Source organism: Mesoplodon bidens (assembly GCF_964165515.1).
Source record: "Mesoplodon bidens genome assembly, chromosome: 19".
NCBI classification, from domain to species: Eukaryota; Metazoa; Chordata; class Mammalia; order Artiodactyla; family Ziphiidae; genus Mesoplodon; species Mesoplodon bidens.
The window spans coordinates 38,526,387-38,550,231 of record NC_138179.1 but is presented as its reverse complement, the minus strand read 5'-3'; the positions used below and the strand labels follow the sequence as shown (position 1 = coordinate 38,550,231).

Here is a 23,845-nt window from a genome sequence, read left to right as displayed (position 1 = left end):
GCGCATGCGGGAGGGGCGGCCGCCTGCCAGGTGGGAAAGCGGGGCTGGTTGGAAGGGGTGGATCACACCTGCTGGGGACACGTTCGTCGGCGAGGAGTGGGTGTGAACTTGGCCGTCGCGCGACCCCAGTGGTTGTGGGGGTTCGAGAAGAGTAGCCTGTAACTACTCACAAAGAGGAGGGGATTGAGGCCTTTAAGCCTGCCTCACCCAAGAGTGGCCAGGGAGGCCCCGATGGCTTGGGGGGCAGGAAGAGGGAGGGCCCGAGCCCAGTGGGGTGGTCGCTGGGAAAAGGGGTTGGAAATAGGTTTAAGACAGGGCTGAGAAGTAACCGTGGGGCGGAGTCTCAGAACTGGGGCGAGTGATGGGAGTTTTGGTGATGAGTCTTGGTGCTTGAGTGTAGGGCATCGAGGTTCCGGGTGATGGGGCTGAAGGGACTGGCAGAAAAGGCAGCCCATATTTAGTCCCTTGAGATGCGAGCCCAGGATTGTTTAATCATCTTTCACCAGCCGGGTTCCCTTTCTTGCAAAGGGTTTAAAGTCCGTGTTCTCTGAAGTGTTTGGAAAGGAAGGACAGAGGCTCTTCTGACAACTTAGCCCCAGGAGGCATTTAGCGAACTGAGAGCCGGGGCTCCCACCCTAAGTGGGAGGAAACTCAGGTGCTGAAATCTTTGCCCTCCCACCCGCAGGTTGCTACCATGAGGTTAAATCAGAACATCTTGCTGCTGGGAAAGAAGGTGGTGCTGGTACCCTACACCCCAGAGCATGTGCCTAGGTAACCATTCCCCTGACATGGGGTGCAAGCCAGCTCTCCAAGGTGCAGCGAGGAGGGTGAGCCTGTCTTAACCCAAATCTCAGAGGCTGTTTTCTCTGAGAAGGAGAAACATTGGTGTGAGAAGTAATTGCTTACAGGAAAAAGTGAAAACTGAAACAGAGGGCTATGACCTCCCTGGAAGAACTCATCCATTCCCCCGTTTCTCCCTTCCATCCCCTCAGCTTCCTTTTTGGCCTTTCAGCCAGGAATTCTTTTATGTAAACTACATGTGTGCAAGAAAAAAAAGATACTGTCTTCTAATTATAAATGAGTGCCATTCCTCTGGTGCCAGTAAATAGGCTCAGTTTTTGGAAACTAAATGTTAGCTTGTCATAAAACTGAGCAGGTGGGTTGTTGTGGGCCCACCTACTGCTTGGAAAGGCCAGGACTGAGTCACAGGGTGGGACTGTTGTGGGCCAGGTGATGAATGTCTGGTAGACAGGGATGCTGGTACTGTAGGCGTGTATTCTCTACTTGTGGTTTTCCTTTTGGGGGTTCCTGGTGCATGGCCTTTGTGGAGATCTGTCCAGCCTTCTTTGCTGAGTTTGGCTTGCCATGACTTCCACTCGGGAATTTGAGGAATGTTTAGCTTCAGGCTGCTCCCCCGCACTGACCCCTGAGACAGGAGAAGAGGCTGGATGGATAGAACTGCCTCCTGCTGTTCTCTTTAGGACTAGCCTGCCTCTAGTTCTTGGGCCTGTGGCCTTCTGCCATAGGAACCATTATAACTCTTTCTTGGGGGTTCTTCTCTATCCCTCTGTTAGCCCTGGGGGTGGGGTTCTCCTTTCAGCCATCCATTTCTTCAACTCATAAAGCGTCAGACTTAGGCTTCTGAATTTGTCCTGCCTGCCAAAGGCCGACCCTCCGTCCCTGCAGGTACCACGAGTGGATGAAATCAGAGGAGCTGCGGCGTTTGACAGCCTCCGAGCCGCTGACCCTGGAGCAGGAGTATGTGATGCAGCACAGCTGGCGGGAAGATGCAGACAGTGAGAAGTGGAGGCCCCGGGCTGTGCCGGTCATGGGAGGGCTGATTCCAGAGGCCTTACCGGCTTCCCACCCTTTCCTGTTCCCAGCTGTAGCCCCGCTGGGGCCACAGAAAGTTTGCAAAAAACACTTCGTGAAAAGCTTGGGAGGTGCCTGAAGCCCTCAGGCTGTGATGCCCCCTGAAGCCCTCAGGCTGTGATGCCCCCTGAAGCCCTCAGGCTGTGATGCCCCCTGAAGCAAGTCCCTGTGGCTGACGCTTCTGTCCTCTTCCCCACTCACTGCACCAGGCGTGAAGGGATTTAGAGAAAGGAAAGCATGTGGGGCTCTGGCTGTAACTCGAGGCCCTGCCCCTTGTTCCCCTTGCTGCAAGCCCCGTGTGGTTCGTGATCTCTGAGAATACAGTTGCTGTTTGCAGAAGGCCATTGTTTCCTGCATGAGGCCGATTTAGGCTTTGTAATCAGCTGAAGGAAGTGCTGGCTCCCTTTTTCTACCAGACTCAGAGACAGTGGTAGTTCTCTGCCATTCTCTGGCTCGGGTAGGAAGACTGGCCTCCCTGCACTCCTTTGGGGAGTGTAGGTGATAATCCCGTCACCTCCTTCCTCAGAGTGTACCTTCATCTTGCTGGATGCAGAGAAGTGGCAGGCCCAGCCAGGCACCAGCGAAGAAAGCTGCATGGCGGGAGATGTGAACCTCTTCCTCACGGATCTAGGGGACCCCTCCTTGGGGGAGATTGAGGTCATGATTGCAGGTTTGTTCCACCTGGCCCTGCCCTCCATCCCTCTGGTCCTCAGATCCGCTGACCCTGAAGCCACCGAGGCTGTGTAGGGCACTCAGAGGGCTCCATGGGCAGCTCCGGCCTTGGTGAGCCTAGCACCTGGCTGGGCAGACTGTCACTTGGCACCCTGTTAGCCCTGTGGCTCACCCCTGGTAGTTCATTTTATTATTATTATTATTATTATTTATTTTGTGGTACGCGGGCCTCTCACTGTTGTGGCCTCTCCCATTGCGGAGCACAGGCTCCGGACGCGCAGGCTCAGCGGCCATGACTCACGGGCCCAGCCGCTCCACGGCATGTGGGATCTTCCCGGACCGGGGCACAAACCCGTGTCCCCTGCATCGGCAGGCAGACTCTCAACCACTGCGCCACCAGGGAAGCCCTGGTAGTTCATTTTATTCTCGTCTCGTGCTTAGGTGTGAAGTTAACCTTTGGTCTTAGGGTCTTCAGACTGCAGTCTGCCCCATCCTTGGGGTGGACTGGGGACCCTCCAAAAATAAACGATCTTCCCTGGAGCATCTCCCCATGCTGTGGGAGGAGCCCCTCCAGTTTCTGTGTCTATCAGGGTCCTCGGCCTCTTTCTAAGGGGCCGTGTGACTGTCCTCGTGAGGCAGCACACTGAGCCGAAGGGGTCAGTTTTGGGGTCAGCTTGCTGGGTGCCTCTAAGCTGTGTGACCCCGGGCAAGTCATTTAACTTCTCTGGGCCTCTGTCTGCTCATCTGCAGAATGGTACCCATATCTGCGAACTTCCTAGGGTTGTGAGGATGACGTGAGCCGGGCATGCACTGGCAGTGACTGTTGTCATTCCTCCTAGAGCCCAGCTGCAGGGGCCAGGGCTTGGGCACCGAGGCCGTCCTCATGATGATGTCTTATGGTAAGGAAGGCCTAGCAGGCCTTGTTGGGGAGAAGTGGCCAGGCCCCAGGAGAAGGCGAGGGCGTGTTGGGAGGGAGCCTTCAGGCCTGAGGGTGGGAGCCGTGGTGACAGGCATTTCCATCGCAGGCTGGGACGGGAGGGGCCGAGGGTGCTGGGGAGGTGGGGGAGAGCTGCATCCTGCAGCTCATCCCTCTCTAATCTCTTCTGGGAGGAGTGACCAAGCTAGGTCTGACCAAGTTTGAGGCTAAAATTGGGCAAGGAAATGAACCGAGCATCCAGATGTTCCGAAAGCTTCACTTTGAGCAGGTGAGGATGGTGCCAGCGAGAGGGTGAGGCCTGGGTCTGGGCGGGCCCAGTGGTGCTCGGACTTGGGCCTGTAACTTAGTCGGCCCTGCTCTGTCTGGATCACGTAGGTGGCTGTGAGCAGTGTCTTCCAGGAGGTGACACTCAGACTGACGATGAGTGAGCCGGAGCGGCAGTGGCTTCTCAAGCAGACCAGCCACGTGGAAGAGAAGCCCTACAGAGCTGGGGCGTCGGAGCCCCGCTGACAGCCGGCCTTGCGGACCAGCCACCCTGTGTGGCTGGGGGTGTGAGACCAGAGCCCTGCAGCAGGCACACAGAGGGGGCCTATGGGGCAGAGCGCTCTGGCCTTGCTCCAGCCTGGGACTGTCCTCTTGGGGCCCTTCAGACTCCGCGCTGGACTTGCCTTGGCCTCCCTCTGTCTGGCCTTGTGGCTGAGCCACTCCAGGGCCAGCCCCTCCTCTTGGCCAAACCTGGACTCAGACTCTTGGAATCTGGGGTGGACGGCATGAATCCACAGGAAGAGGCAGGGTGGAGGTGGAGACGAGGGGGCGCCTGGTGAATGGGCAGGACCTCCCTTTCCCCTGGAGGGCCAGAGGGGCCACTGAGGCTCTGGCTGGGAGTAAAGCGCACTGCACGCAGCTTGCCCTGTTCTCTCATTGGGCCCGTGTGGAGGTGAGCTGCCAGGAGGGCCAGCCTGCGGCATCTGGTCCGGCGTCGTAGGGACAGGGGAGGGTAGCTCAGTCCTCTCATCCAGCAGAAGCAGGTGGGTGTGACCCCGGGAGGTCTGGAAATGAATGAGTTCGGCCCTGAAGGACAGACAGGTGGCTTGGAAAGTGGGCGAGTGTCCTTGCTCCTTTCTCTTTGGAGCCAGTTTTGAGGGTGGAGTAAGTTAGTTTTGGATGCAGCTCCATGTGGCTGGAGTACCCACCCTGCTGATGAAGCTTTAGGTCTCCTGCTCAGTTGCAGGGTCTTCCAAAGGAAGCGGAGGCCACTGAGCGGTGTCCTCCTGAGGGCACCTGTGTCCTCGCTCTCCACGCCTCATCCCTTCGCCTCTGGGAGCAGCTGCGCCTGTGAAGGCCACTGGGGGGTGCCAGAGGCACAGGTTCGGATGATTAGGCTGCTTGGCAACCGGGGCTTAACAGGCAGAGCCGGGCCAGGGCTCCCCACCTCAGAGCGAGGGGGGACACCCTTTGACTTCTAACCCCGTCTCATGCCCTGTTGTAATCTGGGGTGGCCATCAAGAAAAGTCAGGCATGTTTCAAAACACAGTTGGAGAAGAGACTCTTGAGGGCACCTGGGACATTTTCAAGGGGAGGAAATGGTCCCAGGCAAGTTGAGGCACTCACCCAAGGCCCCAGAGCTTTTGATGGCAGAGCCAGAACTGTGGCTGACGACTCCCAGCTCCCAGGCCTCTCACACCAGATGACGCATGTGGAAAACTAGAATCTGAAACGTGCCTGAAACTAATACACAAACTTGGCTTGCTGGGGCCCCCAGCCCCTCAGCGACAGTTCCCTCTGAGCCACGTGTTCCATTCCACCTGTCCCCAGCTTAATCAAAGTCAAAAGTCCTTAGGACTTCCCCACCCAACAGGTGAGATAGGGAGGGGCCCCTCCTCAGTCCTGCTAACCTGCAGGGGGCCTCCATCAGGGGCCAAAGGGCACGGGCTGGGGGCAGGCCAGGCTCAGCCTAACTACTGCCAGTGGTGTTGTGATTAGGGTTTTGGAAGGTTTCTCTTAACAATAGTGGGATTCAAACCTTAACAGGTCAGATAGTGATGGCCAGAGAGTGACCTGCCCTTCGCTCAACCCCAGGGGCTCCACAGGTCCCCTCCCTGGTCCGCTGTCTCCCTACTCCGTCTCCTCAGTCCCAGGAACCTGGCTTTTCTGAGTGGTCTCCTGGTTGGGTAGAGAATAGCCCAGGGCCAGCTTCCCTTCCGAGCACCTGCCCAGGAACCTGGCCCTGGCAGGCCACCCTGGCAGATCTCCAGGATGTGGCCTCAGGGGCCAGAGGTATCAGGGACCTGGGTCTCTTATGGAGGAGCAGGGCATTTTGCTCTTGGAGAGTCCCCTCCCTGCCACCTGCCACAGGCAGATCCCAGGGCTCGGTGGGCCAGGTTTGTTTTCCCCCAGTCCCTCCAGTCAGGTCCACGGCCAGTTGAGAGTATCTGGGACCAGCTCAGGCCACTCCTGGGACTCCTGTACCTCGCTGGCTGTGGGTGGAAAGATGAAAGCCAAAAGCCTTCTCTTTCCAAGTCTGGCTCCATGGTGAATTCACAGTTTGAACGCTCCTGGAATCCGAGGTGCCTTCTTGGCGCCCTCCGAGCACGTGGGTTTAGCTCCCACTTTCCCTGATGAAAGTTGCTCTAGGGCAGCCCCAGTGAGCCAAGCACATGGGGTGGGGGTGGGGGGCCGGCAGGGCCACCCACGGAGCAGCTACAGGTTCAAGGCCCTGGGGATAAAGCCACCCCACCTCCGGCTCTGGGCTCGGGATCACAAGGACCCCTGGGCCATCCCCTCCCTCCAGCGGTTCCCTACCCTCTCCGCCAGAGGCCACGCCGGGAACACCCATGGACAGAGCTCCAAAGGAAAACACAGAGGCCAAGGCAGTTTGGAGAAACCAGTTGAATTTCGATAGCGTTTCCTTACAACTGTGCCTGGCTCAGGGCTGGGCAGCAGGTGGCCAAACCCTCCCCGTGTTGCCCAGGTCTCTGGGGGGGTGGGAGCAGAAACAACAAAGTTCTAGGCTAAGGCCGCTGCTATGTCCTGGATGCAACAACCTGGAAAATCACGTTAATCAAGGAAACGAAAGTCCAGCTAAAGTCTGTGGTACTGCACTCTTAAAAAAAAAAAAAAAAAAATCAAACAAAAAAAAAGATGCCCAAGCCACAGCTTAGGATGATGGCCCCCTGTCCACTCCGAGATGTTGCTGTGATCTGAGTCCTCGATCAATCCTGGACCCAGCCATCACTTGGGGTCATGTGGGAAGGTGACCTCTCGCCCAGTCCCACGATCCTTGCTCAGTGGAGGTCCCGGTGATGTCCCAGGAGGGTGGCATCGGGACACCTGGTAGGCTGAAGCACCCAGTGGGGGACAGTCTGCTTTCTGATTGGGGCCAGGACGGAAAAACAGTCACCTTCCCCGAAGTAAGGGAAGAACACAGTTCTCTAGAAAAAGTCAGATTTGCCAAGAGAGGAGATGCTGGTGCTGATTTGTATGTCGATTTGGGGGTAAGTGGGGAAGAGGGAAAAGGAGTCGGGTCGGGGTGTGGGGCTGGCCCGGCCCTGCCAGCCTTCCTGGTGGCTGGGGCACTCAGAGGTTGCTGAAGAGTTCGTTTTTCTTGCTCCAGTCCATCTGCGGGGCCCGTTTGCTGCTGCGCTTCTGGTGGGCCCTCTCTTTGGCCACGGCCAGGGAGATGTTGAAGTCCAGGATGGGGTCGGAGGAGGAGGAGGAGGTAGATGAGGGTGCCGTGCAGTCCTGTTTCTTGAGGCTGTCTTGGGAATTCAGCTGTAAAGAGGAGGGGGCGGCAGAGCGGGGGAGTTAGTGCCTTGGCGAGGTGGCTCCCTTGGGGCGGTGCCCAGGGAAGCCAGGTCACAAGAACTGAACGTGGCTCAGCATGTGACCTCCACACAGGCTGGTGTGCCAGGATCAAGTGTGGCCTGGGAATGGACTTCCTGTCACCCAGTGCCACCCCCCTCCGCCCAGCCTACCTCCTCACTGGTGTCACTGGAGGTGGATCTTGCCAGGGCTGGCCTGGGGCTCTCGGAGGCTGTCTCCACCAGGGCTTCACGACTGTTCTCCTGGCACAGAGAAGAGGCGTGTGGGTGGGCAAGGCATGGGGTGGGCAGTCCTGGGCGAGGAAGGACATTCCCAGGGAAGACAGGCTCCTCGGTCTGAGAAGTTCCACTTAAGCCCTTGCTATCCACCCCAGAACCCCACTGCCTGAGTCTGCCAGGGCCCCTCGAGGATTTACATTTTCACATTCTTCCAAGGATCAGAGGGTAGCCCGGTTCCACCACCCAGGCAGGAGGAACCATCCATCCTGGGATTAGCTGAGTTACCCGCCCCAGTCCTCCCAATGCAGCCTTTGGGGCTGACTCGCCTTTTGGGACGGCGACCTAGGAGGGGCCTCCTGGAGTGTGGGGACACTGGGAGCATCTTTGCTTGGCGTGGGGAACGCCCGTGATGCTCCCTGAATCTCCTGCAGCCCATCTGACTGTTTACTTGGACTTGACCCCGGGATTCTTGAAATCTTAACCCCAAAGCAGCCAAGAAGGGCTCTGAAGGAAGGCGGTGGATGAGAGTTCTAGACCCACAGGTAGAGTGACAGAAGGCTCAGGTGGTCCAGGGCCAGCCCCTTGCTGTGTCTGTCCCCCAGCAGGAGCCCCCGGGGAAGGGAAGCCTTTGAGCAGACCCTGCAGAGAGCTCTCGTTCTGTGGTCCGTCAGCGAGTCGGCCCATCCTAGAGCCAAGGCCTTGACCAGGGCTGTGGCTTGGTGCTCAGCTCCTGCCTGGGTTCCTCTGTGGCCCCAGCTGGCACCGGGCTCTGCCATCTCTCCCCCAGCCTCCGCTGCCTTCTCTTCCCTTCTGTCCGGGGAGGAGAGGCTTTGTTCTTCCAACCCAGACTGGAAGTAGCAGGGGCCGGGAAGCGCGCGGCCAGACACTGCAGCTCTGTTCTTGGGGGGAAGAATGGCCTCCTCTGTGCGGTGGGTAGCTAGAGGCGGAGCTTGTCACCCAGGATGGCGGGCTGCAGACGGGGCTGGCCAGGCCCCTCTCCCTCCCCACTGCCTTGGCCCCAGGCGGGGGCTGAGGGATAAATGGGCAGTTATGTAGCTTGGGGCTCAGGAGGGAGCAGCCTGGAAACTCGTAGTTTCCACCTGAGCCAGATGCTGTCCACCCCCCACCTCCTCCTGCACCCCAGGACTGAGCGCCAGAGAAGCAATTAGGGGTCTGCCTTTACCTTCCGGATCTCTCCATTGGTGAAGGGCTCAGGCAAGGGACCTAGGCGAAGGAGAAAAGAGCGGAGGTGAGTCAGAGGCTCTGGGGAATGCCGATGGAGTGGGGCATGGAAGGCAGTGGAAGTTGTGGGGTTTGGGCAGATAAGCAGATCTTGTTCCCCAAGGTCAGTGTTTAAAAGTCCCTTGACTGCCACCCACTGTGAGTCCCTTTGACATTTTGACAACCCAGCACCCACATAGACTATGCGTGTGTGTGACAAAAGTTTAACAAAACAACTTGCCCTTACTACATCGCAATACTTTTTGATATTTTCTATTCAGTTTCATAAAAAAAAAAAAAAAAGATGCTGGCCTCTGCCTACTCGATTAATCCCAAGAACCACTGATGAGTAAGGAGCTGTTTGAAAAAAAGCACTGTCCTAGAGGGAGCTGAAATTCCAGGCTGGCTGCCTACCAGCCACCCGGGAAGCTTGTTAGAAATACAGATTCCTGGGCTTTGGCATCAGAGTTTCTGTTTCAGTGGGTCTGGGACAGGCCTAGGAACCAATATCTTTCATATGCTTCCTAGGTGACGGTGGCGTCACCAGAACTGGGACCACACCCTGGTTATGATTAGTACCTGCATCAGCTGAAAGAAAAGAACCCCAACTCCTACTGGCCAGTGTGGGGAATCGGGGTGGGGTGGGGGGACCAGAGGGCTCAGGGCAGAGTCCTGGGTGTGCCCTCCCCCAGCCAATGGGAAACCTGGTGGTGGCAGAAGGGGTCAGAGGGAGAGAAACCGGGCCTGGGGTCACCCTCCCTGGGCTCACTCAGGGTAGACACCCCACCTGGCTGCAAGGGGGGCTGTTCCATCTCTGGGGACTGGTCAGCCTGGGTGGGTTTCTTCTGAACTCTTAGCTTAAGATCAGCGTTGTGTCTTTCTCCTCCCCTGGACCGGGGCCCCGGCACAAGGCAGGCATACCTGACACTCACCCAGCCTTCCCAAGGTGGCTGGGCAGGGGATTGCTGGGACACAGGGACACTCACTCCCATCCCCCTGCAAGCAGCCCCTCACCCATGAGCTGTAGGCTGTCTCACTGTGGTAGGGAGGCAGCCGCTGGGAGGGGGCATTCCTCTCCACAGGGAGAGTTACATCCAGCTGGGAGCAGGGTCACCCGGGGAGGGTACCCACCCCCAGGTCTCCCTGTGCAGGTCCTCTGGCCAGAGGCTGCAGTCACTGAGGTTCCCAGGGCGTTTCCACCCAGCCAGACGGGGACAGAGGAGGGAGGAATGTCTGAGGGTTGATGACTTGGGGGTGGGGGGCGGAGAAGGATGCTGGGGGAGGCCGGGGGAGGTATTTGAGCAGCTGAGGGGAATCCAGATTTCAGCTGTGTCTTCCCACACCATGTTGCCAAGAACAAGCCTGGGGGCCTCTCTTGGCTTCAGTTTCCCCCTTAATGAGAAAGGGGATTATCTGAGTTACCTGGTTTCCATGAACTTGGGAGCCAAGGGTAAAGGGGTACCCACCTCCCATGCCCAGGGTCTGCTAGTGACTTCTAACTCACCCATCCCCGCCTCCAGGAACCCCCAGGACCCACTGGGCCCCTCCAGCTGGGGATCTAAGTTTGTGGCAGGACCTTTGTGTGGACCCATCTGCTATAAATATGACCCTCAGGGAGGCCCCACCCATTGCAAAGTCCAAAGATTTACCACCCAGCCCCCCACCCCTCCAGGAGCCATCTTTCCAGGGAGAAAAGTCCAGACCAGGGAGCAGATCGCTGCTCAACTCCTCCCTGCCCTGGTGCAGCAGCCCTGCCCCATTTGGCTTGGGCTAGGGCGGGGGAGGTGCCAGGCTTGGCAGGGTGATGCGGGGGATGGGGAGGGCAGGGGCCCAGGGACCCACTGCTCTCTAGAGCCAGCGAGCCTGGGTTTCCAAGACAACCTGAGAGAAGGGAAGGGGAGGTCCTGGGCCCTGTCATTGGACTCTGATCTGACCAAGCTAAGGCTGGAAGCCTCTCCAGACTTAACCCTTTCCTTGCAACTGCACTGCCCTGAGAGCTTGCTGGGGGGAGAGGGGTGGGGGCCCAGGCCTCCCTCTGGAGCTGCAGCTTTGGCCTGGGAATCAGCAGCTCGCTTCCATCTCGCCATCCCTCGTGCCAGCTTCCCCCCGTCATACATATGCCACCCTCAGAAACCCACTGTCAGCGCCGGCGTCCTCTCCCTGACCCTCTCTCCCAACCTACACCGTCTGCCTCCCGTCCCGCGGGACACAGTAGACTCTAGAGCACCGGCCCACATCCCTGACCTGGGGGCCTCGGGCCGCCCTGCCCAGCTCACCATGCAGGTGCTCCTGAGACGGGATCACTTTGCATTTCTTGAAGAACTCATCGGTCTCCTTGTCCACCACCAGCAGCTTGGCCTCGTCCCCGCCAGCCTTGATGGCAGATACCACATCCCCGTGCTGCTTGCCCTCCACGCAGACCCCGTTCACCTGTGGGTGGTGGCAGGGGTTACTGGCACAGGTCTCAGTTCCGGGGTGGGCGGGGGCAGCTGGAAGCAGTACAAGGGGTCCTCTTTGTCCTCGGCCAGTTGGCAATTGGGGGACACTCAGCCCCCCCTTGCCTGTGGAGTCCTGAACCAGGCCAAGTGATCCTCCCACCTGATGGCCAGATGGGGAGGCAGGACACGTGGGAAAAGCCAAAGAAAATACCCGGCCAAGACTGAACAAACACAGCTGTGACATGGGACGGGAAAGATCTGGGAGGCCTGGGTTGGGCCCCAGCTTTTCTAGGTACTTCCCTCCCTGGGCCTTGGTTTGCTCACATGTAAAATGAGACGTCTTGGGAGAGCTGATCTTCCAGCTCTAAGGTTCTAAGACTGAGATTCTGGGACCGGCCCCAAGACACTTGGTTCACGTTTCCTCTCCCAATGAGCATAGCACAAGAGTGTAAGAGTGTGCCTGAGAGCCCTACTTGGGAGAAGGATTTCATCCTCCCGCCCCCATCCTTGTGCCTGGCATGGAGGCCTCAGGCAGAGGGAAGCTCTGGCGGTGGCCCCAGATGTCTAGCTGGATGGATGCGTGAATCGTGGACAGCTGAGTGTGTCTGCTCGGTGAAGAAGAGCCCAGGGGAGATCCAGGCAGGAGAGAAGTCAGTCCATCTCTCCATCTGTCCACCACCCATCTTTCCTTCCTTTTTTTTTTAATCTTTTTTTTTTTTTTTTTTGCCACGCCGCATGGCTTGTGGATCTCAGTTCCCCGACCAGGGATTGAACCCAGGCTCCAGGAGTGGAAGCGCACAGTCCTAACCACTGGACCGCCAGGGAAGTCCCCCATCTTTCCTTCCTTTTGTCCTTCCTTCCTTCCCTCCTGCCCACTCCCCCACCATCCTCCCCCCTCTCCCATCCATCCATCCGTCTGGTATCTCTGGGCTGCCCGAGCCTCACGGGCTAACGAAGGAGCAATGATGTGACGCCTGCCGCAGGGGAGGCCTCCTGCAGTCAGGAAGGAAGAGCCTGGGAGGAGAGCAAGAAGCGTTACCTCCACGATGCGGTCCTGGGCCCGGAGCCCCGAGGCCTCAGCAGGCGAGTCTGGGTCCACTGCCCGGATGAACTGGCCTGGCTTGGACTTGTCGCTGTGCAGGTTGAAGCCGTAGCCGTTGGGACCCTTCTTCATGGCGCAGAGCCGAGGCCGGAGGTCGTGCTGCGGGGACAAAGGAGGGGCCACGGTCATCCCACAGCATCCGGGGTTCCGCCCTCCCTGCTCCACGCCTGACCCCACCTCCCCACCAAGGAAGACTGGGGGAGGATGCAACCTTGCTGAGATCCTACACAGCAACGAGGGAGAATGCTGGCCTGGGACTCAGAAGGCCTGAGACCCCGCACTGCAGCAACCTGGCTGGGTGACCCTGGGCAGGCCACCGTTCCCTCTTCTGGCAAATGAGGGGTGGGAGCAGATTAGCTCAAGTCTCTCCCCTTTTGACATTCTAAGGGTAATCACGTTTTTTTGATCACTACCTCATCTCTCAGGGGGTAGCATCCCTGCCAGCCTGGCTGGGTACCTGGGACAGTGACTGGGGACCCCCAGCCCTTTTGTACCCTATTGTCTGCAGCGGGGGAAGCAAGGGCAGCTGGTTACACAAAGCTGGTCAGCATGTTTACAGTAAAGCCTTTCCTCGCCCACACAGACTCCTGTCTCGTCCCCACCAAGCAAGGTGGCCCAGCCAGAAGGGAGCTGGGGGCCCGATGACCACAGACCGGAGGGAGGCACAGCCAGGGGTACCGGACAGGACAGGCACGGATATCCCACCAGCAGAACCAAGGCTGAGGGCAAAGGCAGCAACAGAACCCCAAAGACCGTGTGGGTCCCCAGGGAGCCTGAATGGGGAGGGGAGCGGTGAGAAGCAGGGCTGGGCTGAAGGGAGCCCCGTGTGGCTGTGTCCACGGCCTGGAGAGGGGGACCCACGGAAAAGGCACAGGAAGACTGCTCTTCAACACTCAGACCCTCCGCGGAAAACACTTTTCACCAGCCTAAGCAGCTTAGCTTAGAAGCTGCAGCCCTATGGTCCGTTTACATGACAGGGGGAACACAGTGTGAGGGGGCCAGAGGCCTGAGCCCATGACCGACTTGGGGTCCCTCTCTCCTTTCTCCCAGGCCTGCTAGCTCTGGGTTATCACCCGGCTGCCAGGCAAGGAGCAAAAGCTGAAGTCAGGGCCCTGGCCCAGGTTCCAGCTTCTCCCGCTTATGAGCTATGTGACCTGGGGCAAGTAATTTCCTTCTCAGAGCCTTGGGTTCATTGTTTGTAGACCATTCTTAGTGCCAGGGTTGCTAGGAGGTCCAGGGGGTAATTAACACATGTGGGAACACCTGACCACGCTAAAATCCCTGTGCACGGTTTGCCATCATTGTTAATATCAATACTAATGAATAGTCACAAGAAGCTGAGAAGTGAGATTCTGAGGGTGGGGTGCCCGGTAGCTCTGAGACCTCACTCTCCAGCTGGGAGAGGAGAAGGCAAGGGAGGGGTGGGGAGGGAGGGGAGGGCTTACAGGCCTCCTGCCCCAACTCGCTGGCCCCAGGAGGCAGCTGCCATCTGCAGTGAAGACTCAGTCCCCACCCCTCTGCTCTGGGAGGGGCAGGGAGGTGGCCGGAGGAGGGTGACTCTGCTTTCCTTTATATATGCCTGGGTGGGCCTTTGTGTGTTTCAGGATGTTGGTAGGGGGTGTGGAGGGGCCAAGGCAGGAAGGAGGGCTGAGGTGCCCTTTAGGCCTGGGTTTACCCTAATCTGGGCTAGAGCCCCCGTGCGCTCTCACTTCACCCCAGACAACAGCTGAGACAGTTGAGGGAGCATAAAAATGTGGGGGGCGCCCACGGAGGCACCCTCTTTTCTCCAGTTCTCCTCATCCCCCTTCTGGTCCTCACTGCAGGCCCACTCCCCCGCTGATGCACCCCCCCCCCGCTGCTTCCCCTGGGGTGGGGTGGGGGGAGGCCCTCCCGCAGCCTGCGGCCCTGCCCCCCACCGGGATCTAGTTCCGGAAATGAGGCTCTTTTCCCCTCAAGCTATTCCCTCCACGGAGCTGCCAGCCCAGCCCTCCCCCAGGCCCAGGGGAGCAGGAACAGGTCCGACCAGTTGCTACCACGGGGCAGGCTCAGCTTTCTGCCCCCCTGAGAAAGCGGGGAGGGTGAATCACGGGGAAGGGAGAGGGCAGCTCTGATGTCTCTGCTCCCCCCACCCCCCGCCCCTCACTCCGGAGAGCCTGGCCCCCATCCTCGAGATAGGGTTGGGGTAGGGTGAGGGTTAAGCCTGACCCCTATCCTCGAGATGGGGAAACTGAGACAGGAAGCCCACTGCCTGATGTCAGAGCTTCACGGTGGAGGAGCCGGGACGCCACCCCGGGCTCTGCCTCGGGACCTGTGCTCCTGCCACCATCCCTGGAAGGACCCAAGCCCAGGCTGGGAGGAGGCCCACTTGGAGCTGGGGAGTTGCAAACACCGCTTGCAGCCTCCGCTGGGAGGGGCGAGGAGATGATGAAACCGCAGGCTTCCTTCCGAGGCTCAGGCTCGCGGCCTCTCGCGGGGCGACACGTTGGTGAGCAGGCCCGGCGGCTTCGGATGTCCTCCTGGCTGGCGGGGCGGCACTGGCTGCCCCCGTGATGGGTCTCTGTGCCCTGGGCTTCCCTCACTGATCCTCAGCACCTTTCACCCCGGGGACCCTTGCCTGGTGACCTGTCGTATGCACCTCACTCCCTTCTGCCGGCGCCAAGCCATGAGGATCTCAGGAAATGGTAGACGCACCTGCAGGGCCCAGGCCCCCGCTGCTCCCTTCCCCCTGCACTGGGACCTGTTCCGTTGCTTTCTGGGGGTGGCTGGGGCGGGGGACAAGGAAACCCCAGGCGTTTTCCGAAGCGCTCAGACAAGTATAGAGCCCCACCCAGCTCCCATCTTCCCCAGTCCCCAGAGGCTCCCTCCCTTCCCAGGGGACTGGGGTGGGGGTGGGGGGCTTCCCATTCTTCCCTCGTTGCTCTCCACCCTTCCCCCAGCTGCCCCCAGGAGGTGTCATTGCCAGCTGCTGAGTCAGCCCATCAAAGGAGCCCATCCCAGCCTGGTGGAGGCTGGTGCTGTCAGGAGTCCTGGGAGCAGCTCCCTAGGGGTGTGTGGTCTCCAGGCCCAGCACTGAGAAGAGAAGATGGGGAGGGGAGGGGTCAGGTGCCGGCCGGAGCTTGGCCGCCATTGCTCTGGGCCCACACCCCCAGAGCTGGGGCAAGGGGAATAAATGGAACATCTGGGACATCTTGGGGGTGGTATGCAGCTCCCAGGAGCTCAGGAGGGGACTTGTGCCATGGTGGCAGCTCCGGAGGGGAACATGGCCCCAGCGTGTTCAGAGATTCAGGTGGGTCTTCCAGTGAGGATGACAGCTCGGAAGTAAAAATCAGGATCTGCTCAGTGGGGAGACTGGCAGAGAAGTGAGAGGAAGGACCAGGAGGCAATGGTGGCCGACGGGCTGTGCAAATGGGCTGGGGCGGCTGGGGGCTGGATGAGTCTCTCCCTTCCAGACAATGCCAGACCTGCCTTCCAGAATAGACCCAGTCAGGAGAGCTGCCTCTAGACTCTTCCCATGGGGGCTTCTCCCACCCTCCGGGTCTCAGGCTGTCCCGAGCCTTGCACAGGCCTGCCCCGGCTGCTCGCTCCATTCCCTCCTCCTCACCCAGGGAGCCCAGTCACCTCCACCCACTCAGCCCAGGGAGCGGATGTTGGGCACGGAATTCAATAGGCACCACCAGCAGCCACCTGGAAAGCTGGGGAAAGTCGATACCCTAATCCTGGTGACCGTCTCTGGGGAGCAGGCCCAGGGCCGTTCCCTGCTCCTCCTCGGGGAGGGCGGCTGGGGGCCAACGCCCCACAGGGCCCAGCCCCTCCCTGGCCGGTGCCATGGTGATGGGCCCTATAGAAAACAGCCAGGCTGATTCTCACAGGCCAGCCAGCTCTGGGCCCCAGAAGGGGCGGCTGCAGGAGCAGCAAGACGCAAGACCACCGGGGTGGCTAGGGGAACAACAGAGGTGACTCGTCACCTCCCAAGGCTGCCCTTCCCCCCAGCCCGGCCGAGGGCTCTTGTTTATGCAAATAAGATAAGAATGATACCCTGCCCCCACGCAGGGGAATCAGCCCCAACAAGGGAGGAGGGGTGGGGAGGTGGGGAGATGGAGCCCTGGCTGTTCTGGTGGGGGAGGGGTGGGGTATACAGGGTGTAAGGAGCTAGGGCTGCTCTGGGATGCAGCTCAGGCCGCTCCACGGGGCTCTGGAGACATAGGCCTGGGTCTGGTGCCAACCCTTCAAGGAAACCAGGATGGAGCGAGCTGCCTCTGCCTGGGGATGACGTGTGACTGAGCAGCATGGGGGCACTGTCCTTAGGGCAGGCTGGGAAGTGACCAGGAGCTCAGACTGCTGGCCAGTGTCCAGGCTCTAGGCTGAAGGCATCCTCTCCTCACCCAAAGGCAGGTTAACCAAGGGCTTGGCCGTCACTGACCCATGATCTCTGGCCCTGATGTGGCTTCATTTATTTCTCCGTAGAAGACACCCCAGCCCAAGGTCTGTGCACACTGAGGAATGCTGGACACCTCCCTCTGCAAAAAAGGAGCGACTCTAGGCCTTGATCTTGTGCTTGCTGTTTCTCAGTGGGAAGGCCCTTCTCCGGAGACCCGCAGGGTGGGATCCAGGAGGGAGCCAGATGATAAAGTGGGGGCTGCTTCTCTGACACCCCCACGCAGGGATCCTGAGCCAGGTTCTCCCTCTGGCTCCTTTCTCCCGGTGCTGGCCAGAGACCCACCCGATGGAGAGTTTGGCTCAGTTCTCCCCAGGCCTGGGCAAGCCTGGGATGGAGCAGGCTGGTACCTGGGCTGCGGCCTGGCTGGACACGATCCAGGCTGGCCGCCCCATGCCCGCCTGCCCCTGCAGGCTCTCTACCATCATCCCTCCTCACCCCTCACCCTCCTTCCAGAAGTTGCTGGATTTAACTCCTGTGGGCTGTCCCAAGAGGCTCTGTAAGGACCTTCTCGGAGCTTGTGAAATCCGGGCTCTATTGAAATAACAAAAAGCAGCTGCCCTTTAGTGAGCACTTACTAAGTGCCAAGCACCCAAGCACCCCACCAGGGCTTTATAAGTGTATATTCTCGTTAGGACCCAACTGTAACCCTTTGGGAGGAGGGTATTATTGCCCTCACTTCACAGATGAGGAAACTCAGGTTCAAACAGGTGGCATAAACTGCTCAAGTACACACAGCTGATAGAAAAGGGTCGGCTTTGAGCTCAGATCTAGAGCAGCACTGCCCCATAGAAACAGAATGCCAGTCGCGTAGGTAACTTAAACGTTTCTAGTAGCCAAATTAAAACGTAAAAAGAAACAAGAGAAATCAATTTTAATATCTTATTTAACACAACATACCCAAAATATTATCATTCTAACACGTCATCTATTTAAAAGTTATTAATGGGATATTTTACATCCTTTTTTCTGTACTAAGTTTTCAAAATCTGGTGTGCATTTTATTTTTCACTTACAGCACATCTCAATTTCAACCAGCACATTTCAAGCTCTAAGAGCCACACGTGGCCAGTGGCTTCCAAAAAGGCCCATACAGACCCTAGAGGTCTCACTCTCAACTATTAGGCTGTCCCCTACATCCCCATGGCCTTTGCTGTTTCAACTGGGCATGACGACCTTATAACAAGCACAGGGAGAGGCCGGAGCCTTTGTCCCTGGAAAGTCAGAGCTCCGGCCTCAGTCCCCCAGCCTTGAGTGGCACTAGAACCCAGGCCTAGAGGCATCAGCACCACTTGTCCTTTTCAGGGCGCAGGAAGCTAAACATGGTCTGGGGTCGGGGGACGTGGTGAACTGTCCTACCCTGAGGGGTGGGGGAGGAAGGCCAAGGCCAACAGTCAAGGTCAGCCTCTCAGGGGGGGTCCTTTGTGCTACAGGGGAGCCCCAGAGCCAGCAAGGACAGTTCTCAGGCCCTGGGGATGAGGGTAGAGACTTGGTCACCAGACTCCCCGCTGGGCCCATCATGTGAGAAGGGATGGGGCCTGGAGCCTGCCCCTTCTGGGCTGAGGCCTTCTATCAGGGCTGACACTTTTCCTGATGGTGTCCCCTGGGGACAGAAGCACCTGGGAGCCCGGGATCCTTGCAGGGAGCTAGTTCTAGAAGCCTGAATTTATGCTGCTGTGATGGCCCTGGTATGGCCCAGAATGTGATGGGCAGAGACACCCAGCTAGAGAGGGTCAGGCCCTTAAAGCACAACGCAAGCTGGATGGACGTGCAGACACTGGAGTCAGAGTGAGTGGGGTTCTCAGACACAGCCCTGCTACAGGGTAAGGGCTCCCTGCTGAGAACCGTGGGGCCACACCCCTGGCACTGATGGAGCCTCAGTCTCCACATATGGACAATGGGGCTAGTATCTACCCCGTAGGGCGGTCATGTGGATTAACTGAGATAAGGCATGTTTAGTACACAGCACATTGCCAGACACATATAATAACTACCATTTACTTATTATTTATCAACTTACAAAATGGAGAAAATAATACCTGATTTGCAGGGTTGTGGTGAGGGAAGAAAAAAAAATTCAATGAAGTGTGTATCACTATCTTTAGGGCACAGGGCCGGGCAACTAGTAGGCTTAGAGTAGCTCCCATTATCAGGGTCTAGAGCTCTGGTTTCTCTCTGTAAGAGGTTCACAGCACCCTCAAGACCTTAGCCAGGCCCCTTCCCCTAATTCCTAAGCACTCCCCCACTTCCTCAGGGATCCATGGGATGGCAAGCCTGGGAAGGAAGAGAAGGGCCCCCCCATGGAGACATGACGGGGTTCCTTGAGAAAAAAGCCTCTTTCTCTTTCCAAGAGAATCATCTCCAGGACTGAACAGGAACCAGAAGGTCAGAACCAGGGGCTATCCCAGGGGAGAAAGAAATCCCAAGTATGTGGCTTAAGAGGAGGAACCAGCACACAAGCGTCACACCCTGTCCATTTCCAATCCAAACATCCTGCAGCTCAAGCCCTGCTCTGCCCTCGCAGACTCCAGCTCGGTCCGTGTGAAACGGGAACGGGAACGTGGGAAAGAGGTTGGAGGCTGCCAGCTAATTGTGCCCACCCCCGACTCTGCCACCTGGGGTACCTCTGGGATCAAGGTCAGGCGTGGCGGGAACCCACCCCACGCTGGGCACTTACACACACACACCTTCCGCATCATCTCATCAAATCTCTCCCACAGCCCTGCAGGGTGGGGTCGGAGTCCCCATTTCACAGAGGTAGAACCTGAGGCTCGTGGGGAACGCTGAACAATCAGGGTCCCAGAGCCAGAGGGCAACAGGGCTGGGATTCACAGACTTTTGGCTCTCTAGTTTTAAAATGGAAGCTGCTAGTAGGCAAGAAAAAGGAGCGAGAGTAAGCTCTATCTGGAATTCCAATCTCCAGGTGTGCTCTCGAGGCATGAACAGGCCCAGGTGGGTTGGGCTGAGATGAATTAGGACAAAGGTCCCCCATGGCTGTTTCGCATTCATCCATTCATGCAAAAATTATTTATTGAGCCCCTCCCTGCTCGGTCCCTGGGACACTGCTGGGGATATAAACATAAATAAGCCACAGCTGTTGCCCTTGGGACTCAGCACGGGCTGGTGGAGGAGATATGAACAGATGATTTGGATATTGCGTGTTCAGTGTGAGAAAAGGTGGAAGGACAGGGCAGGAGGTGAGGAAAGAGTTCATGATGCCTGTGGGGTCGAGGAAAGGTTTCCAGGGAGGTGAGTGGTCTTGGGGAGCGTGCTTGGCGCAGAAGGGGACTGAGGGTTCCCATGTGCAAATATCACGTGCGAAGGCTCAAAGCACATGCATGCTGGGAGGGAATTCGGACCCTCGGTGTGGTTTGGTAGGCTGGTGGGGACAAGAGGGGTGGTGGCGAGAGAAGGCTGCCAGATTGTGAAGGGCTGATTCTTCAATGACAGCGACCCCAGATGGAGCACTTTTGGATGCCAGGCTTGGCCATGGCTGCACGTGTCCAGTGGGAGAGGCAGATCCAGGGCTAGCTGCCCCCTGGGTGGGCGTGTAATCATCACTGTGAATATGTATTAATTCAGATCTCAGCAACCAATGTTCACTGAGCACTTACTTAGTGGAGGCTCTGAGCTACTGGCTCAACAGGCATCCTCATGTAACTCCGCCAACGCCACGAGGCCCCTGCTGTCACCCCCAATTTACACGAGAGGAAATGGAAGCTTAGAGAAACTTGGCTCACGGTGGCCCAGCGAGAACAGCTGAGCTGGCTCAGGCCTGCCCAGCCCCAGCCGTGCCGGCTGCCCAGCTCAAGGATTTAGGCCTCATCCTGTGACTGCGGGGGGCCGTGGGCAGGGGTGCTGCTTCTCTTCCCTCCCCGTGGGTGGAGGTGTGCCGAGCTGGAAGCACCCCGCCACCTCCTCCGAGATCAGTACTACGGGCACCCCTTGCCCTCTGCCCTGTATCCCCTTGCCCTCTGCCCTGTATCGTTCTCGACCCAGGCTGCTCTTCCCAGTGAGATGTCACCCGCCACCCACTCTGCATGACACTTTCCCACTAACACCTTTTTCACTTCTGAGAACTAACGGGGATGTCATTAACAGCCCCCACTTTGCAAACGAATTCAGACTCAAACTAATCAGTAACATTCAAACGCTGGGTATATCCCTTACATAGACATCCCTTGTCTTTTCGGGGAACAATTAACTCTTACGATGTCTATTAACTTTTTTTTTTCTTTTTTTGCAAGGACAGGGCGGGTCATCTTCAGGCCTACCAGAAGGACTTAACACTGCTCAGTGGCTATGCAGAGGCTAAGAGAGACCCTGCTCACAGCTGGGATTCAAATGCCTGGGCGTACAAGATGCTCAGTCCAGCACACTAGGGGCTCAACTACTTTCCATTATTTGTAAAATTCTAGAGCAGGCAGGTGTCACTGGAATCCAATGCCTTCATTTTATTGATGGGAGAACCAAGGCTCAGAGAAGTTCTGACTTGCTCGTTGACCTGAAACCCCAAGAGGCCTGGTGATGGTGTCCCTGGGACTGGCTGGAGGGTTCTGTTCCCTTCCACTGGCCCAACAAAGCATATACACAAATGCAAGTGTCACACCACTACCTGGGGCAACCCCATTCTGCGCTCACCCAGAGAGCAGAAGCCAACCTCTGCTGCTTCTCAGGTGGCTCGGTGGGGAGCACATGTGCTAGGTCAAGCCTCCATCCTGGCCTCTGTGCCCCCCAGCTCCCCGCAGGCCCTCCTGCACCCAGCAGCAAAACCAAAAGGGCTCCGGGAGGAGCTGAACATGACTGCAACCTGAGGGGTGGCGGGTGGGGGGTGGCGGGTTACTTGTGCCAGTGCCCAAGTCCAAAAAAAAAAAAAAAAAACAGGAATGGTCAATCGATGCCCCCGGCACAAAGTCCTAACTGGATTTCTGCCTGGGACCAGAGGTCATGGGTTCCAACTCCCCAGTGTCAAACCCTTGCCAGGGGTGCTCCGACCCCACCCCCACCCTTGCCAATGCCAGCTTGGCAGCGGCAGGAAGCAGGAGCCTGGTGGCCCTGGCGTTCTCGGCACCCAGCTCTGGCTGGACAGGGCTCCTGGTGACTTCACCTCCACCAAACCAACTGGCCCTCTCCGGCTCCACCTACTACCCTTAAAGGCTGAACTGTGCCCTTTCTCTGTCAAGGGAGGCTCCTACTGGCACCACGGACACCCCCTGCCAGCAGGTGGAGAGCTGGTGAAGCCAAACGGGCCCAGGGGACGCCCTGGCCCTGCTCCCCACAACCCCACCCTGAGGCCCCCCTTCACTCTCCGGGGAACAGCAGGCTCAGTACAACTTCCCTTTTGCCTCCGCCCCTCCTACGGCCGACCCAAACTGGGGTCATGAGAGGAAACACCAAACGTGGGCAAAAAGCAACCAGCCTGCTTTTGCTGTCCAGGGACTGAAGTGAGACAGCTGATGCCAGGGCAAGACCACCTGCCCGTGGTGACCTGCTGTCCGCTGTCCAGCCCAGGAACGCTGGACCACTCCCGCCGTCGTTTCTCCTCCTCCAAGGTCTTCCCTCCCGCTCCCAGATACTAGCCAGCGCTTACTCCTCACATTCCTGAGAATCATAAATCCCCCTGGGTGGCAGAGCTGCCACCATCCTCCAGACCAGGCGCCTCTGCGCCTCCTCCCTGAGCCCCACCCCCATACATCGCCTTGGGACGGTGGAGCTTCTTTCTTAGAAGTCACACCGGACTTCAGGAGGATGAAGTCCAGCCAGGCTGAAGTTAATGATACACACGCCAGCCAGCGGGCTGTGGGGAAGGGGGGAAGTGCCTGAGAACCCAGCGTGTGACCCCCTCCCCTCCCCTCCCAGCGCTAAAGCTCCACACAGAAAGAGCGTAGTTATTCCTCTAGCTTTTTGAAGTCGGGGCCGCTCTAGCCTCACCCAGCTTCATTTACCACCCCCAGAGGCCGTGGAGGAAGCTGGTCACTTGCACCAGGAGGGGCGGGATTGGGAGTCCCAAGGGACCGGAGCAGACACCACCGACAGTGTCGAGGAAAAGGGGACTGGGCTCCCTGGAGCTGCTCGCCCTCACCCTCACTCCCAAAGGCGCTCAGGGTCCCAGCTCAGTCTGGGGAGAGGGAGTAGGGGTCGCGGGACGCAGCCTCAAGGCTGTAACTGCCAGTTCGCCCGGTCAGAGGGCGGAAGCAGTCTCCCCCGTGAGGATCCAGTTTCAGAAAGACAAGGCAGCGGCAGGGCTGGGCGTCCGGGACGCCTGGGTCTCTTGACTATTCTCCCTCCCACCCGGTTCCAGCCTCGCCGTCCGGCCCGGGCCCGCACTTACCCGCTCCTGATGGCTCTTCTCGGCCTCGTGCGGCTCCGGCGCTGCGGCGGGCGGCTCATTTTCGCCGCCAGCCCCCTGCTCCTCGGCGGCGGCGGGCGGCTCGGCCTGCCCGGATCCTTCCTGGGGGCGCAGCATCTCTTCCCGGACCTGGACGCCCAACTTCTGCAGCCGCTCGTCGGTCTCGGGGTCGACCACCAGCAGGCGCACGGAGTTGAGTGCGGCGCGGATGCGGCTCACCACCTGCTGGTGGGTCTCTTTCTCCACGTTCTCGCCATTCACCTCCACTAGCCGGTCTCCGGCCAGCAGTCCCGACTTCTCGGCCGGCGAGCCGGGCTCCACCAGCCGGATGAACTGGCCTACCTTGCCCTTTTCCCCGTGCAGGTGGAAGCCGTAGCCGTTCGGACCCTTCTCCAGGCAGCAGAGCCGGGGTAGAGGCGCCCCGGCCGCCGCGTCCGTGCTCATCTCGCCCTGCAACGGCTCAGTGGCGTCCGGTCGGGGTCCGGAGACGGGACGGTCCACCCCTTCTTCTCACCCTGCGGGCCGGGAGACGAGGACGAGGACGAGAGCGAGAGCGGCAGGGAAAGCCCGCGCCGCCGGACTGGCCGAGCGAGCAGGTGTCGTGGGAGCGGCGGAGGCGAACTGCGAGGAACCGAAGCCGAAGCTCACGGACCAATCCCCGCAGTGCGCGGCGTCTGAGCGTTCCAGAGCCCGCCCAGGCTGCTTATTCCGGGGGGCGGGGCCGCGCGGAGGGTGTGGACCACCGAGGGCCAATCAGACACCACGGAGAGGGGGCGCTC

The 23,845-nt window shown here is 58.7% G+C and overlaps 2 protein-coding genes across 5 annotated transcripts; one reads left to right on the top strand and one right to left on the bottom strand.

Annotated features, from left to right (window-relative positions):
* The first annotated feature begins 45 nt into the window (after positions 1-45).
* Positions 46-6,093, top strand: NAT9 (N-acetyltransferase 9). 3 transcript variants are annotated; one of them, XM_081219070.1, is made up of 7 exons: positions 46-96; positions 686-771; positions 1,687-1,796; positions 2,399-2,542; positions 3,384-3,443; positions 3,655-3,749; positions 3,857-6,093. In XM_081219070.1, the coding sequence occupies exons 2-7, from the start codon at positions 695-697 to the stop codon at positions 3,989-3,991; spliced, it is 621 nt and encodes a 206-aa protein (XP_081075196.1). In that variant the 5' UTR covers positions 46-96; positions 686-694; the 3' UTR covers positions 3,992-6,093. The 3 variants fall into 3 exon arrangements, with proteins under 3 accessions (XP_081075196.1, XP_081075197.1, XP_081075198.1); XM_081219071.1 differs by having other exon boundaries at positions 70-100; XM_081219072.1 differs by lacking the exon at positions 46-96 and having other exon boundaries at positions 706-827.
* Positions 6,094-6,355: 262 nt separating this feature from the next.
* NHERF1 (NHERF family PDZ scaffold protein 1) lies at positions 6,356-23,716 on the bottom strand. 2 transcript variants are annotated; one of them, XM_081220354.1, is made up of 6 exons: positions 23,049-23,707; positions 12,220-12,381; positions 11,019-11,172; positions 8,705-8,745; positions 7,456-7,545; positions 6,356-7,252 (listed from the first exon to the last, which is right to left on the bottom strand). In XM_081220354.1, exons 1-6 carry the CDS (start codon positions 23,508-23,510, stop codon positions 7,058-7,060), a joined length of 1,104 nt encoding a protein of 367 aa, XP_081076480.1. In that variant the 5' UTR covers positions 23,511-23,707; the 3' UTR covers positions 6,356-7,057. The 2 variants fall into 2 exon arrangements, with proteins under 2 accessions (XP_081076480.1, XP_081076479.1); XM_081220353.1 differs by lacking the exons at positions 6,356-7,252; positions 7,456-7,545 and adding an exon at positions 7,576-8,420 and having other exon boundaries at positions 23,049-23,716.
* Positions 23,717-23,845: the final 129 nt, after the last annotated feature.